The following is an 18,273-nucleotide window of genomic DNA, read 5'->3' as shown; positions in this document are numbered from 1 at the left end:
TGGGGCTGAAAAATAAAACGCAACTGCAGAAACTAATTTCTTTCTCTCCAAAAATGACAAATATACCCTTTCCTCCTCCTTTTGAAATGTGAGCATTTTATGTTTCCTTGTCTTATATTTAAAATGGACCAAATATAGTAATCATTTACAGAGACCTTCACCAACTACTCTCCTAATGTATCTCCCATATTATGCAAGTTTTTCTTAAATTTTTTATCCCGAGTTCAGATCTGCATCACCACCTAAATAGTATTGGTCTTTTTCCTTGGGTCATCGACTACACCCATAGACAATTTCAGCAAAATCCATCTTCTACTTTTTGAGTTATTTTGCTCACTGACACACACAGCTAGAAAAATGTTACTTCCTCTGGAGGTATTTGCATAGTTGCACCCCAGCCTCCACCTTTACCATGCCACTAACTAATCTTACCTAGTACTACAGCTTCACAGCTTGATTGATGTTGTGTCTAACACCACAGTGGCTCTTGCTTAGCTAGGAGTTTGGAGTTATATTTATCCCATATGAATTACCCTGGGGGATGGCAAACTGAAGGTCTCATTTCACTGACCTGTCGCTGTTGCCGTCCCCACCACTGGCTGCTTGAGCCTGGTCAGCTCTGCTCAGTGACTCACTGCTGACCACAGGCAAAGAAATGAACAGATACCAATTTTCAGGACTGGAACAATACCAGCATGTCATACAGAGGTGTGTCAGAAACTGAAGGTTCATCTTAGCACCTACTCATTGGTTTAATAAACAGGTACAAGTACAGTTAGTTTTCCACATTAGTTAAAACATGTCTGTGACAACAATCACTGTAACTGACCATTTTTAAATTGTGAACACTGCTGAAGTGCATAATAAAAGATTACCAAAGATTAATACAGAATAGTCTTATTTTCAGTGGAATAAAACATAAACACATTGACATACAAAAATGTGCACAAAGGAATATATGATCTTGGATATCAGACAAAGTAAATGTTCAAGGTTGTCACAGTATTTAATTTAAATGTAACGAGACAGGTGATCATTTTAATTTCAGAAAACATTTTGTATTTTCTTTTAACCAAATTAAACGTCTAATGTAGTGATACATCAGTTTACTATTCTCATTACCGTCACAATGTGCTGTATATGGTGCAAATGGATCCATTTCAGAACTTAGAACTGTGGCACCTGCTGGAACCAGATTTCTATCATAAACAAGATAGCAAGCATAAACAACAGTCCTCTATCAGTAATAGGGTCTCCGTGGATTATTCTGTGGAGAGAAGGAAAAACAAAAAACTACATTAATATTAAATCATCATAGCAACAGCACAGTAAACAGAAAGATGTGCCAGAATTCTACAGCTAATTATACTGTCAAACAAGGAGAATACATATCTTCATACTTTTGCCATGTACCAACATATTCTGTAATGATACAATGAACTGGTCCGAGTTAAGAGTAAAAAAAACAAAAAAACATGTTACCAGTGGGTTTGGCCTGAAGCGGTATGCAAGCATCATCCTCTTTCTAAAAGCATCATATTCATCATCAGATTTGGCAAGCTCAGCTGGACGCTCGACTCCAAAACCTGCTCCATTCTGAGCGGTCACTCCCCTAGAGAGAGAAAGAGATAAAAATTAGTTTCCACTTGTATGTCTATTAAGTAAATTAAGAGCTTTCAACATGCTGCATACTTTTTTGACAAATTAATTTAGCTCTGAGTCACCCGTTACCAATTCAATCATCTTTATTTTTCCCTTTGTAAGATCCCTTACTGAGTGATATGACATGGAAGAATCTGGTAGTAGGAGTATCCCATCTTCTTCAGCATATGATACACTGAATGTTTTTTATTAACAGCCAAAAACATCCACAGTGGCACACAGTGATTTTTCTATAACCAGACTTGTGAATTAGTCAGGAACATTAGTCACTATTTTCTATTTTAATGGATATCCTTAATTTGATGCGAGATAAAGCCAAGTGGATTGTTCCAAAATCTACAATGGTTTTTGAAGCATTAGTAGATATTAATGTATTTGTTATCGAACAGGTTATGTAAGGTATTTCAATGTATTAAAACATAATGGAGATGGATGCTCACTTGTTGACAGGGGCCTTGATTCCCTGTCCGTCATTGCCGAGGCCTTCACCTTCCTTCCAGCCCATCTTCATCAGCATTCGAAAACCAAGGTTCTCCACTGTCAATTTAAACTCTTTGTATTCTGAGTAGTCTGGGTCTCGGCCCTCCTGCAAGTCAAGATGACATAAGTTGACTTCATGTCCCCAAACATGTAACATTGAAGAGTTGCAGCATATCACCAAGTTCAAGATCTCAGTTTGGATACAAATTAATCGTTTCATTGTGCCTAGTAGAAGAATCGAGATGAGAGGAAAATTAAATAAATGACTTGCCTTTAAGAGCTTAATTTAGTTGATCTGAAGCTATGTATTTGTGTTTTACAAGATCATTCTGGTTCTTATGAATTTCTAGTAACCTGCCCTCACTTTAGCTATAAATACACATAACAACTATGTTTACATACAATTTCAACTTTGAAAGAGTATGCTTTCTACCATGTTGCCAAATTTAAATAAACAGATTAAAATAAACAACTGGTCATTGCAGTCTCTTCCTCGGGCTCTAAAAGGAGGAGCAAGAGGAATTTGCTGGGAAAATATGCTGTTGGCTGTTGCCACATTGTTCTTGACCTCTAAACAGTGGCACAGATTGACCGATAATATCCTGTTTATGCATTTTGTAACTAATCCCAGGCCTACTTCATGACAAAAGACCAACACATATCATATGAAAGATGTATTTAACTAAAGATGTTATGATAGATAAAGGACAAAGGCAATCTTTTGAACTGATTAATGGTAAGATGCATCATTTTGAGACTGGAGAATATGTGAATCCAGAGGAAAACTGACCTTGAGAGCCTTAAAGGTCTCCATAAATTTCTCCAGCTCTTCGGGTGGCAGGAAGTCTCCAATAAAGTGTTTCCCTTTACCCATTTCTGTTAGAGATTCTGCCCAGTCTGGAAAAAAAAATAATATTTTTTTTTAAACAGCAACGATCATGTTTATCAACGTTTAAAATGATCAGGCACCACTACAGGAGATGGATGCTGACGATCAGCCTTACCACGTGTCTTCTCCATTTCCATCTTTCTTAACCGATGCTCCCATGTGCCCGTGTGGTAGTCCACTTCCTCATCACTGTCATATTCATGTTGGTGGTCCCTAATGGCCTTCTCCCACATCACCTGCATTTCTGCCATCGTACGCTTATGCTTCATAATCAAGTCATACATCTCTTGCATCTACAGTAAGTGAGAAGACATCATAAACACAGTAACAGTAGATTACAACGGTTATTAATCAAGTGCTTTTTGAAAAAGAAATAAAGTGGTTGGAGTGTGGTGTGGTTAAAAACACAGCATCACAGTTTTTATCTAATAAAATATATATTCAGTTGGAATATTCCAACCTCTTGTTGTTCTTTGATTTGTATCTTCTGCTCTTCAGATAGCTCCGTTACTCCAACCAGACCATGGGGCTTCCCCTTCTTATATCCAAGACCTTTGAGCTCCTGGACTGGAACACCAAAAATGCACGTTCATCAATTATGTATGGGAACAGCTGGTAGTATGAGAAAAACATTAATATGCAATTTAAATGTATTGGATATAATAGTAATGAAAGTTTCATGTACCAGAAAGCGAGGGTGTGTTGGGGTCTGGAATATTAATCTCTGAGGGAGCAACGATGGGGGGAATGGGCAACACAACTTTGTCATCTTCAGAACCCCATCTACTCTTCCTCTTCCGTTTGACGGGTGGGGTGTCTGACTCCTGGGTTCCTAATGATGGTTGTGCAGTTGTTTGCTGAACATCGGCTGTTGCTGGAGGTGAATCGTTCTGGGAGGTTGTAGCACGATACTCTTTAAGCTTCTCTTTGTAGAAGTGGTAAGCTGGACTTTGTTGATCATACAAAAAACTGCAGGGAGAACAGACATCAACTGTGATGTGAAAAACTACAAAAGTAAAACGGAGCTTTAATTAAAAATGTCACAGTCAGGGAACACAGTCATATATACAGTAACTGACCTGAAGGTTGGGTTATCTCTGTTGCGCTCAGCAGCGATGTCTTCTACCTCAGGGCCACCCTCCGCCACAAACCTGGCCAGCTTCTCAGCCACTTGCTGGGTTTCCGCGTCCACTGGGGGGGAGACTTTAAGTAGCCTATAAGTACTGGGACTCAATTCACACTCTACTACTGTACCGTACTCAATTGGCCCTCACACACCACCAGTCTAGAGCCAATAGGGGGATAAGAAGAGGAAGGAGGAGCAAGGATGACAGGGGTGGTAAATAGGGAACTGCAAAGATGCAAGGACTTTTCTGTAGCAAATGCAGAAAAAATAAAGCTCAGAGGCTCCAGCACATATATTGTGGCCAGACATGTATATCTGCATGTACACTATATATCAGGCACAATTTGAGTTAAGTGTTACTGACAGAGCAGCACTCTGTTTGCAGGATTCAAAATCCAAACGAAAACTTAAATATGATTGATTAAATAATAGTGAATAAGAGAAGAACTGGGGTGACCGTGACCTGTCCCGTATGCACAGTCTAAAATAATGAACACTTTGATTATTACCCAGGGCCAGATTGATACCTAGTAGAAATAGTTTCTGTATGACAGAGTGGTCTTGCCACTGTCGATGTTTTAATTCCCTTTTAAAGTACAAATCATTAAACTTACGAATACCAGTTTCACTCAAGGTATGGATCCAGTGATGTTGATAGGTTTTCAATCTAGTGAGTCCCAGGACCCACATGGGCTGATTTGTATGGGTCCCTGGGAAATTCAATGGTCCCAAATCAAATTATTATATCTTGAGAAATTGCATTGTTAAACTAAGATGCTGATAGCCTATGCTGAATTTGGTGGTGGTGGTGGGGTGTTTTTAATAATGACGTTTTGACATTCATTCATTGTCGACCGATTTATCCTCCACGTGTAGGTTCTGGCGCTCATAGCATACAATAAACCTGTGACTGGTGTGATTGAGATAAGTGGTGTAGTGTAGTCTACTGTAGTGAGCATACTGACCCCCCACCCTGCATCCAGCCACCCCTTTGGCGCGCGCACACACACACAAAATGTTCATTAGATAATCAACAGGCAAGAGAGTGCGAGTGAGCAGGGAGATGAATGATAGGACAATATGCTGTGTTTTTTTCGCATTGAAAAAAAAAAGGAGAGCATTCTGTACATAAAGATCACCTCTGTTACACACACCACACATATCAAAGAAAAAAATCCCCAGAGACAGAACAAACAAGTTAGACCATGAAGTCCAAGAACACCTTTTTTCAAATCATGTACACACAATATGTCTGGAAACATTAATTCATTACAACACTCTAAACGTTGTTTTTAGTAGGTGTTTAGAGCAGCCCCTACTGAGACAGCCGTATGAATGTGTGTGTGCGCGCACATCAGAGTGCACCGGAACCAGCAGATCAAAAAGAGACATGGTAATACGATGTCTGACATCACCAGGGATGCATGGATAGTGAGTGTGATTTAGATTTAGATTTTAATGTGTCAGAGATGCAGGACGCGTACCTATCAACATCCCTGGGGGTCTAAAACAAGGGGTATGTCAGGTATATCATGTTCATATCACGTTAACTAGACAGTCAAGAGGTCCATTATAATTATGTACACAGGCTTAAATATACAAAAACAACCAAATGAATGAAAGATTATTACACTCTTCATTACTTTACAGGAAGGTCTATAAACGCCACTGTGTATGCAACTCCACTGTCCACTCCTCATAGAATTACATATTGAATTCTGAGGGTGCAATTAAGTGAAAAAGACAAGAGACAGAGGGGGTAACCTTACCTTTATTCGATGTATTCTCTGGACTTAGCATATCCTTTCCCAAAACCGCAACTCTGTTTTTGAAGTAGAGATACTCCAAACTGCTCTTATCATATAAAAACCTGAAAGTAAAATCATAACAAATGGGTTTAAAAAACAATGTAAAATGAAACAAGATGGGCAACAACTTTGTTCAGACTTACGAAAAAACAGGATTGTCCTTGTAGTCATCTCTAGCCTTTCTCTCCAGTTCAGGTCCACCCTCTGCTACGAACGAGGCCATCTTTTCGATAATGAGTCTGGTGTCGGAATCCTCTGGGGGAGAGACTTTAAGCAGGCTATAAGTATATTTACTGCAAGGGCACCTATGAAAAAATGCCAGTCGCACAATGCAACTGCACTACTGGAGTATGCAGAAGATGCACTGCACTGTATAGTCCAAGTCACTGTTTTCAGCAAAGAGACACTTAGGTCTAGAATTACCTTTCATCTCTAAGAATCTGGAGTAATCAGCATCTTCTTCTTCATCTTCACCATCTGGAGAGCAGAAAACACTCGGCCTCTTGCTGAGAACAGGATTTTTCTTGGACTGTGAGTAGTTCTTGAACTGACTAAGCATGCTACTGACTCCAAGGCCAGGCCGCTTGCCAACATGAACGCTCTTCTTTTGAGACGCGTTTCCTCCTGGCGATGAAGTGGAGCTTGATGGAAATGTGTCATCACTGGGGGAACCTGAAAAGAGTAAATGGGGCATATTAACATAAACAGTAGTAGTTAGCCTACTTGTTAAACACTATTATTGCCCAAGTGATTTCTAGGTTTGGTCAGTGCTCTCCCATAAAATATTCATTTACAGACCTTGAAAATTTTAAATTGGATAATATATGGATGGATATATTGAGTTTAGCCATTCATTTTATTTGTGATAAATTCAATATATGTATGTACTGTATACAAGCCTATGCTCAGACTTGACCAAAAAAATAATAACAAACAAATAACAAGAAGTTGATTTAACCATTTCTGATATAATTCATGAACGGCAACTAATGTCCAACTTTAAATTAAATGCTTAACTTACTTCAGCCCTTAAAACTTACCTGGCACATTGTTGGATTTGTCCTTCTGCAACTTCATGAACTGTTGGAAAAAGCTTCCATCATTTGCAAACTTGTTGGAAGAGGGTCCTTGGAGACTGAAATAAATATTGGGATCACAACAGAAATATAGATTTAGCATTTCCTTAATGTAAATCTGCAAAACCCTCAAGCATTGCAACATTCTCTGGCAGTATTTGACATGCTTTCATGTAAAAAAAAATCCCATGTATTTTACGTCTAAATGTCTGCCTATCATTTGAGGGCTCATGTGGGTATTCTAACCTTAAGGGTAGGGTCTTCCTGGTGGTGGTTTGCGCACTCATCTTTGCTTGCTCTGCCAATCTGGCTTCGATCTCTTCTTTCTTCTGCGCAATAAGCTTTTCTTGACGAAGAATAAACATATTCATCTTGGTTTTTTGCTGCTGGACAGGCTTGTTCTTCCATCCTCCACGCCCTGGGGAAAGACAGAACAGCAAATTACGTGACTGAAAATTGGCATAGTGTTCAACTGTGGTGGTGGAATTGAGACATTTTGGCGATTTGCTCAACTATTATTTGCCACAGGACAGCAAAATAAACATCTACAGCTACTGGCAAGATGGTCATATTATTACTTGCATTTAGTGCAGGTACTAGCTGTGTACCTACGTACTTCAGAACGTAGGAAATGTTGTACTTGACGAGTTAAGAACACTTAATGTAGGTCATTTTTTGATTATCTACATTAGCTAACCCGATGGCTAACGCTAGCTAACGCTATTACTCCAGCAGCAAACATTGATGGTAAAGCTGGCTAACAAACGTGTTCAATTGTGTAATTTATCGAAATATTTTGGACAAGTTTTACCTGCATCGCTTGACTCCATGGTCGTAGCAAAACGAAGTCTATATTTCGAAAACTACGCTCATGTGGAGCTAATGTGACGCTAAAGCGGAGTCAGTCTGCAAATTAAGCAGAGACAGCACAGCAAAAGCAGAACTTCCGGTAATAGTTTTACTAGAATAAAAGCACTTTCTTTACGGTATATCTTGCTACTTTTTGAACATGAGTCGAAAATAAACTGAAGTTGTTATGATAAAATGAGAATTACCAAAGACTCAAAATGGCCCAAAAAAAACTAGGTGAAAATATTTTAAAATTGGTGTTGGTATATTTTCTCTGGGCTTTTAGAAAAAAATGTCCAACCAGAACTTATTTCTGTATCTGTGTAGCTGCTTTTATGGTTTTTTTTTTCACTTTATTTAAACATATCAATGCGGACAAAAGCAAGTAATAAAATATACTGCAGAAAATCCTTAAAACACAAGCATTTGCTATGTTATAACTGTCCCACAAGTATGTTCATTTTCATTATCTTATGAGACATAACAGGTGTTGGCAAGTCTTTTGTTTGGTGGTATAATTTGCAGTTGAAAAAAAAGTTAAATTGCAATAAATTAACATAAATTGCTTCATATTGTTAAACATTGTGTTTGTTTTTTTGTTGTTTGTTTTTTTTTTTATCACAGATCTGATTTTCAGTTTGTACGACCTTTCTCCTTTAAAGTGAAGAATCAAAGGCTTTCTAAATGTGATGTCATGTAGAATAAGGCAGTAATTCAATTTTTATTTTTCTGGGCGCAAAAGTCAGTGCTAATTGTCCCTTGTCTCTTTCCATCCATTGAGACGGACGGATTGGTCTCCTTAGATATGGCTGATGCTCCCACACAACGCTGCCGGTTTTTTTGTCACCAGTGTTCAGCAGATATTAATCCACATTTACCGGTAAGGACATATGAAGCATATCTACTTATCTCAAGAACGAGAAATGATTTGTTCTCTCCGTGTATTTGCGCACGTCGACTTACCGCAGTTGTTCGGACAGCTACGCTAGTTAGCTTTAGCACCATTAGTCTGTAGAGTGACAGTCAAGAAGTTGAAGGGGACGCTCAAGGAAATGTTGGGATATATAGGTGTGATTTTATGGGCGAATTATTCCAATATGCTGAACCGCAACAACACTGTGACTGAGCTAATCTTAGCAGCTACGACACCCGTAAATACCGTCGTAGTGCGAGCTAGCTAAGCGTAGGTTTAGAGTGAAAGGCAGATTTACATGAAGTCAGTTCCAAATAGGTGGTGTAGTTTGATGTATTAATGTCCAGGTAGATGTTCAACATAAAACAAATCTAAGAAATCCGTGTGGGGGAACAGCCGCGTTTAGAGTGATAGGTAAATTAAGCTTTTGTGAACCACTTGAGCCAATTGCTTCAAAATTGGGTTTATTACTGGAAGTCAAGTTGGGCAGGCCACACACGCACTTCAGTGAGCAGTGTTGGAGAAGCACCTTTTGTTCTGAAGCATCTTTACTTTGTCTACCCTAAGTATCTTTGCTTTGACATGTTGTTTAATGTACGCACTAAGACTGAATAATATCATTTTCTATCTCCAAATAAAGATTGATGAATGTGTATATTGTGTTATGGCAGGAGGCGATCATGTGGGATGGGGGAACACTGAAAGATTTTGGTTGAGGTTCCGTTTTTTTCTTTCAACAGTTTTTGAATTGAGCCAGGTTCTTTTTGTTTACTCACAACTTCTCCACATTTGGAAAATACTCACAAGAAACAGTGCCAGGGAATCATCTAATTGGACCGTAAACCATGTCCAAAAATGTTATCATGATTAAAAACCTTTTTAATCATTCATCTTCTGCCATATTATCCTCCACATGAGGGGTGCGAGCGGCACTCATCCATTTCAGTAATATAGTGATAAATATCAAGATTGACACATTTGTCATACTTTTCTAGCAGATTTGTGTTGTCTCTGTGTTTTTTTGCATAGTGCATGAACATGTCAATGATATTGAACCTTTTGTTGTGTTGATGTTGAAGAAAAAATTATATGAAAAGTGTATTATTTCTCTTTACAGCTTAACTGAATTATCAAGCTTTTTCTGACTCTTATTTTTTAAATAAATGGAGACGGTGCAAATGTGCAAGGCAAAGACAACAGTGTCGTTTGTGGTGTTACACCTGGAAGCATAACATTAAGTGCTGTAACCCTTACAAGTTTGGATTTATGCTGCACCCTTTATATGTAATTGTCACAACTGCAATGTGCCTAATGGGAAGTCATGGGATATACTTATTGATTTTGTTTATTTCACTCTAGGACTTCACCTGTCCTCTATGTAATTCTGGCTTTATTGAGGAGCTGCCGGAGGAAAGAAGGTATGGAGAGAGTTTAGCTTCATGATGCATTTTGAGTTATAGTGAGTCACTTTCATCACTGCTGTGTTTTTCCAGTACAGAAAATGTGTCTGCATCCACATCCTCCACCTCTGATGGGAGCAGTTCAACCTATGAGGTCAGAGGGATTCTAAAAATCAGCTCATCTAGGGTTTGCACATTGCATCATGATTTGACACTGCCTCTGTTTTTTTGTTTTGTTTTTAAATTAGAACACTGGACTCCGGCAGTTTATCACACCAGTTTCCTCTGGGCAAAGTCCATTCACGTTTGGCATTTTTGATGAAAATTTCGATCTTCAAACATGGCTACCATCAGAGGACAGCAGGGAGACAGAAAACAGGAGAGAACGGGAACGGCACGGTGCGCATCAACCACGGGGTCGACATAATCCTCGAAGACAGGGTATACGCCACGAAGGGCCCACATTAGAGGGGTGAGGCATTTTCAGCAGTAGTGTGGAAAAAACAAAAAAAACAAGTGTAATACCTTCATGTTGGGCTTCAGTTGACTCGGTATCACATGCAGAGAAATTACTCTGTCTTTATTGGCATGGTTGTGTCTAAAAACAGGCTTCTCTATGATCACTAAAGCAAACACAACTTTTAGAATTTAAAACCATCCACAGAACTTGCATCACTCAGACGAAAATGTTTAAAATGGGAAACTACTGGTTTCCTCTCCATTATGTCCATTACATCATATTGACAAAAACATCAATGCTTACTGTAGTTTTTAGTAACATCTTCCCACTTCTCTGCGATCCGCTTAAATCAATCACATCTCCTGATTCATTATTATGATTTATTTGTATTTATTATTATTTGTATTTTTTTTTAAATTAAGATATACACACGTGCATTTTACCCTCTGTCAAATGCTGTAAAGCTGTTACAGAATGTGCGTTGTGTACAAATTATATTCTAAAATAAAGCTTTATTGGCAAGTATATAGGGTTTATAGGGTTTTTATATCGTCCAAACAATCTCCAAAATGAGAAGTGGAAAACGGAGTCAGCAGATGCAAGTGCAAGAACGTTTTCCCCAATATAGCGTATTGGATGTAAACACTGAAACACGTGCTCCCAAAACACCATTTCCATTTGGATAAAAAGCCCCAAAAAATTTAATGAGCGACTAAACCAAATTTATATTATTTTTTAATATTGCATAAAATCAACAATAAAGGACATGCGCAGCATCGCTCTCCATTCATTATCATTCTAATAGCAAACTATTCCTTAAATGTGAAACATCAATATCTAAGTATCACCATCAATATTAAGTAGTAATATGTTTCTTTGGTTCTTTGGCCATCGGGTTATAAATAATGTAAACAATTCAGAAAACTGTCACTGAACACATTTTTTTTTATTATTGCCACAGAATCATCCAGCAGTTAGTAAATGGAATCATTGCCCCCACAGCCATGGCCAACGTTGGGTTTGAAACATGGTAAGTGTAAGAAACTGAGAGGCAGGTTGTCGTTGTTTTATCTGTCACCAAGCTCACAGTGATCTTTCAATGCTGTTTTTGTTTTTTTTCTTGCTGCTTACTTGTGCTGCAGGGGCTTTCTACACTCCAACCCAATGGACTATGCCTGGGGCATCAATGGACTTGATGAAATCATTACACAGGTACAACTTCTGTAGGTGGCAAGACAGACATTCTGAAGATTTCCTCCTTTCAACTGGAAATTAAAATGTCTTAAAGGTCTTTTGTATATAAAACTGCAAATTATATCAGCTACTTAATCAAATTCTGCTCTTTTTCACTTGTAGTTACTGAACCGTTTTGAAAATTCAGGTCCTCCACCTGCAGACAGAGAAATGATAGATGGTATCCCCACCATCCCCATCACAGAGGAGCATGTGGGTAAGTCCAGACACAGGAAACGTTTCATTAGCATGCAAAGGCAGTTATGGTATTAGCACAATATGATAAAACGACAAAAAAGACCAGCATGGAACTGGCATTTGATAACCTGCAAACAGCCTGGTCAGAAATGATCACAGTATGCTTGAATTGGCTGTGGGAAAATAGTTTTTTAGGTCAAGAAAAAGTACATTTTGTACTTAAAGGTGACCCTGGTCTGCACAACACTGTCTTAACTGAAATGAGCAGAATCCATCTTTTCACAGTCTTCACACTAATATCATTTTGTGTTTGAACAGGTGCTGGTTTAGATTGTCCTGTGTGCAAAGAAGACTACACAGTGGAGGAGAGCGTTCGACAACTGCCATGCAGTCATTTATTTCACAATGACTGTATATTACCATGGCTGGAACAGGTATGTGTGTGTCTGTCAATGATGTCTAATTTAAAATTGATTGCAGCATTTGAATAGTGTCATCTACATCAATTTGTATTAGTGTCCAATGCTGTTACTCACTCACTCACTCCGACAGGAACAATAGAACTGCAAAACTATGTAAACAATCAGAAGGCAGCAGTTTAATTAATGCTAGTCCTTGTGTTGTGACACGGTGTGAATCCGTCATCAGCACAGTTTTTGGATAAGAACACTGATTGTCGATGTTTTCGACATCGTTTTGGTGCTACTTTTTAGTGATGTGTTTTCTGTGCAGTGTTTTTCTTCTTTGAGTGAAGAATCCAAATTCATACATGTACCGTATGGCGCTACAAAAACATTTTTAAAGTAGTTGAGCGCAGATTAAACATGGGGTGCTCGCTCAACATTTTCCCTGTTTGAAATGTGCTTCTTGGTCTGTGTGCGTTATGCATTAGAGTCAAATTAAAATCGAGCTGGAGTGATGCACTTCATCCCTACCTCCTTATTATTGAAACTCATTGGCTGCCAGCCATTTTCAGCGCAGAACTGCCAAGCGTTTTACAGCATTTTGACTGATTGTTTACACATGACTATGTAGACACCGAAACTAGCAATCAGATGTCTTGCATCAGACGTCATTGGCAGTGCACTGTTGTATTCGAATTGATGTCTATGGACGCTATTGGCAGCCAATGAGTTAAAGCATTGTTGGTCTAACTTGGAAAACAAGACGTGACAATCTTCAGACTTTTGTTCAGCTGTCAATCGCATGTGATTTGGAGCGGTTTTAGTAAACATGTACCCGCGACCCAAGTGTGGTCCAACATGAGAGACTTCATTTTGAAAATGTGCTACATCTGCAGAACATATGCACATATTTAGCAATTAATTGCTCACCAAAAAAAATGTTTGTTCTCCACAGCATGATTCGTGTCCTGTGTGCAGGAAGAGTCTCAGTGGACAGAACACAGCCACAGACCCACCGGGCTTATCAGAGATGAACTTTTCTCGCTCCTCTTTGTCCTCTTCTTCCTCAAGCTCACCAAGCAATGAGAGTTCTTCCAACAACTCTTAGATTTTCACCAGCATCATCACTCACCCTGCACCAGCGGGGAGACCCTTACAGCTCTTCTTTACAACTGAGACCAGGGACAGTTTGTCTCGAGAGTTGAGGTGAACTCTGAACGTGCTGCAGTCTATTAGTCATCATTCCTTCCCCACAGCTCTTGCTGCTTTTGTTTCCAAATGAGGATCTAAAAAGGTTGTGAATAATAATTATAGCTGCTGCTGCTCAGGCGTGGGTGGGGGCTGGCCATTTCCTACAACAAGCAGCAGAAGAACTGGGAGACAGTGAACAACTATGCATTAGAATGTGCATTCTGCCTCAAAAGAGCTTGAGTTCACAACCACAGACACTAAAGGCAAGTCACTATCTTAATAAGCTGCATGCCATGTGACAAAGTATACTTTTCACTATGACTTCACCAACTACACAGGGAGCAGGACATCAGCTGTTCACGCATAGGAACGTAGATTTCAAACTGCTATCAGTTGTCAAATGCTGAAAATTGCATATTTAATCTAAACAGCTTAGAGATGCTGCATTTTTGTTTGATTTACCTCATATACTGGTTTTGACACTGGTTTTATTCCATAGACTGCAAAGGTTTACATGAGAGAAGACTTTGAAATGCTGTCAAAGACAGTTTTTGTTTAGATAAAATTCTGAAATATTATCTGGGCGGTACATTTTCAATTTTACATTGAAGATTTATTTTGTCGGAATTTGCAAGAATATTCACAACAGTGTTTACAGTCAAACATCGTTTTCATAAATGTAACAATCTAGGTTTTATTAGTTTTACAGTGATCAATTAAAAACAAGAGTTTCCACGCCCATGCCTCCATGACCAGAGCAAACTATGAAGGGAGATGAGATGAAGTTAGTGAGGTACACAAAACCTGGTTAGATCACCACGGCAACTTGCACTGCAGACATAACCTAGTCAAGTTTAGGTTATGTTAAATTTCACCTTTAAATCTGCTATTTAAAAAAAAGTACAGTATTATAACTAATCAGCCTCTTTGGACTTGGTTGTGCTGTTCTTGTGATGTCCAGTGGGCTTCAGTATGGACTGCTCTTCTTTGGACGCAGAGAGAGTCCACCATTTGTTTTTCTGATGAGGCATATAAATTCCCAGTGAATACGGTACACACGTGTTATTGAGTTGTAGGTGGCTGCACGCTTAGAGTAGCACAGACTGCATTGCCTTTTTGTTGCTCTGCATTTATTTGGGGATGCAGGCAATTCACAGGTTCTCATTAAAACAATGAATATATGTATATAAGAGGTAGATAACTGATAAGAGTTTATCACGAATATTATTAATATCAATCCATTTCACTTTGGTCCCAGGTTGAGGTGATCGCTGTGTCTGCTTTACTCTTGGACAGTTTTATTTTTGAAGTTGTTTTTTTTCGTTCCATTATTGGACATTTAGACCTTAATGCAGTTTTCCAGTAGAATGTGTGTATTTGCTGTGCCGCTGTCACTTTACACATATACAGGAAGGAGTGTGAGAGCAGAGACAGGATGTCATACAGTTTATGACCACTGCTTTTAGATTGAATCATTTAAATCATGTTTTTTAAATTTTGAATTGTTCCAGCTCTTCACCCATTCCCACCTGACTGAAGTAGGCAGCATGTGATCAGTTCATTACATGCGCAAAACCGGGGTTGTTAAAGCAAGTTGAAAACCTCTGTGGTGATTCTCCACTTGGAGCTTTAGGGTTTTGTTGAACCAGCTCAAGCAAAGAAAGCCCGGCTCTGTTTAAACATGGTTTACAGTGCAGCTCTTTGGACTATTGGCTCGTCTTTGCAGCTGAGGGAGTGTCGCTCCCTGGCCCTGAACTATGATAAAGTGGGAACAGTGTGTTCTGCTTTTTGATGGAAACATGGCTTTGCCAAGTGACTGGGTCACATTTTGTATTCAAAAGACGGAATGCTCTTGTTTTTAATGCCTGTGGTGTTTTAATTATTATTTATTTGCATATTTCCTTTCTTAATTTGCACTAATATTATGAGGGTTTGAATGTGAATTAATGTGATCAAAATGAAGACGTTTTGAAAAATTCCAAAATCCACTTATTTATTTATTAAGTCCTTAAGCACAAGTTGAATAGTGAAGAAAAAAAGTATTTCACAAAAAAGTGTATATAAGAAAACATGCATTTCAAACATTGCCATTCATCATTATTATTCCATAAAAAATAATAATAACAGTGGAAATCCATCAATAGTGTGGATGCTGACTCGGCATTCACACTGATTATTGTATTCACTTATCTTTTGTACAATTATGAAGTGCTCAACCTATTTTGTACTGATAATGTGCAATAAAGTGTTCTCCTGATGGTTAATTTGACTCATTTGCAGTATGTGAATAATAAAAAGACACAGTAATGATTCAATAAAAAGGGCCTCAGCTTTGTGATTTCAGCCTTGCTTTGTTAATCACAGAGGACAAAGACTTTTACTGACAGTTGATATTAATATATCACAATATATTTAATGAGGAGTAATATTGAAACACTTATCTATCACACACTAATCATAATTATGCCAAAAACATAAGCTGTGGCATTTCTGCTCATTCCTGTGGACATATTATGCAAATTAAACTTTAATAATTTAAATCCTTATATTTGGGACTCTGGAGGTCCTATCAGTTGGCAAAGTGTGAAAAAAGATGACTCACTCATGTTTTTGTGGTCCTCCTCAGTCTAAGTACAGGAGATAAAACACGCGGTGTTGACTTCCGTGCTCATTGGGACGTCACAATGCGCTAAATTCCTGGAATTGTCTTGCGGAGGTCCGCGAAAAGTTATATTCTTGGCTCCACAGTGCAGCACAGAGTTCTACACAAACTTCCAGCCTCGGAGGATTTATCTATCCAGGGGATACATTTTATATATGATGGCAATGTGCCTGCTAGAGCCTGCAAATGATCACTTTTCCAAATGCTAACTGCTGTTAGCTCCCAGTAGCCTCTGTGGCTGATGTCATTTCATGTTCCTTTAAGTTTTGTTTTACTTTTTTTAAAGGTGGACCTTTAAGGTGGATCTGAAGAGATACTACTAAACAGAGCGTTCTGAACAGGGCTGTTTTGGCAGGGTGATTGAACTGCTGTGGTGCTTCATCCTTGGTATTTTGACCAAATCATGACACAGACATGTTCATTAGGACACCAGGGAACTAGGTTAACTTGTAGAAATAGGGTATAATATTAGTCCTTTAATACGTATTGTCTTAAACACTCGTGACAGAGGTGTAGCTCCACAACAAGGTCTTCTTTGGACACTGACTGAATCTTGTCACAAAAAACTGAGTTGAGAAATGTTGATCTGTGTTTCTGAGACCCCAACATGAAGATAGAACTGAAAAAATTAATCCGTTTAATTGATTTCTTTATTACATGGAACACAAACCAGAAAATATTAACTTGCCAGAAGCTGAAAAATCTGAAAATGTGTTTTTATTATTTATTAGGAAAAAAAAAACCATGATTTAAATAGTTGACTGATTTATTCCCAGCGTATATCAGTCAGTTTGAGCCATTACTCTGTCAGTCTCTGTCTAATGCATTCATTCCTCTGCTGTATTTGTAACCTTGCTACAGGTGGAATCTATTATGTAGACGCTGACTCAGCTGATGTTGCCTCTGAATGTTAAAGTGTTTGGGGTTGAACACTATACTGATGTCTGTATGTATACTGAGGATGTCAACAGCTTATTGGATACTCCTAGAGTTTCATACAGCGTAAAATGTAACTATCAATATTCCATATTTGTACCACGCCGTTTCTTTTTACCTCTAAACTTAAAAGAAGACTTCAGAGCACAGAAGTCAAATGTGATTGAAGTGCAGGATTTGTGGCATGGAGCCACAGTGTCTATTGTTTTGTTTGTTTGTTTTTTAACATCAGTACTACTGAACAAATGTGTACTGAGGATGTTGTTTACAGGATTGAAACAGAACTGCAAAGAACCCTACTCATAATTCATTGGTGTGTGCTCAGTTTTACAGTAAAATTTATTATTTGTGAATCAAAATACATTGATTAGGTGAGTATTTCTGATAAATAGCCTACTTCTACCACTCCACATTTATTTTAACACAGTGTTGACCCACATGTACACTGAGGGAGGAGAGAAGTATAGATAGGCATGTGGTGTGCACAATATTACCAACATTTCATTATCTACCAACATTTTTGCCATATGTATTATGCGTCCAAAATGATTGGACAAATGTTAAGTTAGAATTGTGTGTGTGTGTGTGTGTGTGTGAGATTAATTACTGTGCTTTATCCTCCACATGAAGGTCACAAGGTCACGGATCTCTGGAGGGTGGAAGGCTGGCCACGCACGCACGCACACACAGTGCGTGTTCGTGCATGCATGCGTGCGTGTGTGGCCAGCCACACACACACACACACACACACGCACACACGCACACACACACACACACACACACACACACACACACACACACACACACAAAGGCCCTTTGTTCTGACCAACTCGGTTATTGTTTCTGTATAATGGCTTCTGTCTTTCTGTTGTTTTGACCTGACATGGAACGTTCCATTCAGTCAGTCAGTCAGTCAGTCAGTCATCCATCCAACCATTCATTGTCTATTGCTTTATCCTCCACGTGAGGTGCAGATGTGAATTAGG

General features: G+C 38.7%; 2 protein-coding genes across 3 annotated transcripts; one reads left to right on the top strand and one right to left on the bottom strand.

Annotated features, from left to right (window-relative positions):
- Positions 1 to 824: 824 nt before the first annotated feature.
- Positions 825 to 7,971, bottom strand: sugp1 (SURP and G patch domain containing 1). 2 transcript variants are annotated; one of them, XM_083889070.1, is made up of 14 exons: positions 7,853 to 7,971; positions 7,288 to 7,459; positions 7,006 to 7,100; positions 6,389 to 6,637; positions 6,109 to 6,232; positions 5,927 to 6,027; positions 4,111 to 4,234; positions 3,717 to 4,000; positions 3,492 to 3,598; positions 3,147 to 3,324; positions 2,933 to 3,039; positions 2,103 to 2,248; positions 1,483 to 1,612; positions 825 to 1,267 (listed from the first exon to the last, which is right to left on the bottom strand). In XM_083889070.1, the coding sequence occupies exons 1-14, from the start codon at positions 7,869 to 7,871 to the stop codon at positions 1,241 to 1,243; spliced, it is 1,863 nt and encodes a 620-aa protein (XP_083745196.1). In that variant the 5' UTR covers positions 7,872 to 7,971; the 3' UTR covers positions 825 to 1,240. The 2 variants fall into 2 exon arrangements, with proteins under 2 accessions (XP_083745196.1, XP_083745197.1); XM_083889071.1 differs by having other exon boundaries at positions 4,111 to 4,222.
- Positions 7,972 to 8,695: 724 nt separating this feature from the next.
- On the top strand, positions 8,696 to 13,719 carry LOC310927243 (E3 ubiquitin-protein ligase RNF126-like; the record flags this gene model as incomplete). Its single annotated transcript, XM_083889537.1, has 9 exons — positions 8,696 to 8,770; positions 10,163 to 10,221; positions 10,297 to 10,357; positions 10,452 to 10,675; positions 11,625 to 11,693; positions 11,806 to 11,875; positions 12,020 to 12,113; positions 12,413 to 12,528; positions 13,454 to 13,719. The coding sequence occupies 9 exons, from the start codon at positions 8,696 to 8,698 to the stop codon at positions 13,604 to 13,606; spliced, it is 921 nt and encodes a 306-aa protein (XP_083745663.1). The 3' UTR covers positions 13,607 to 13,719.
- Between the last annotated feature and the right edge of the window lie 4,554 nt (positions 13,720 to 18,273).

Source organism: Microchirus variegatus (genome assembly GCF_963457635.1).
Source record: "Microchirus variegatus genome assembly, chromosome: 5".
Classification (NCBI taxonomy): Eukaryota; Metazoa; Chordata; class Actinopteri; order Pleuronectiformes; family Soleidae; genus Microchirus; species Microchirus variegatus.
Note: the sequence above shows the minus strand (reverse complement) of the source record. Positions and strands in the feature narration are given on the sequence as shown.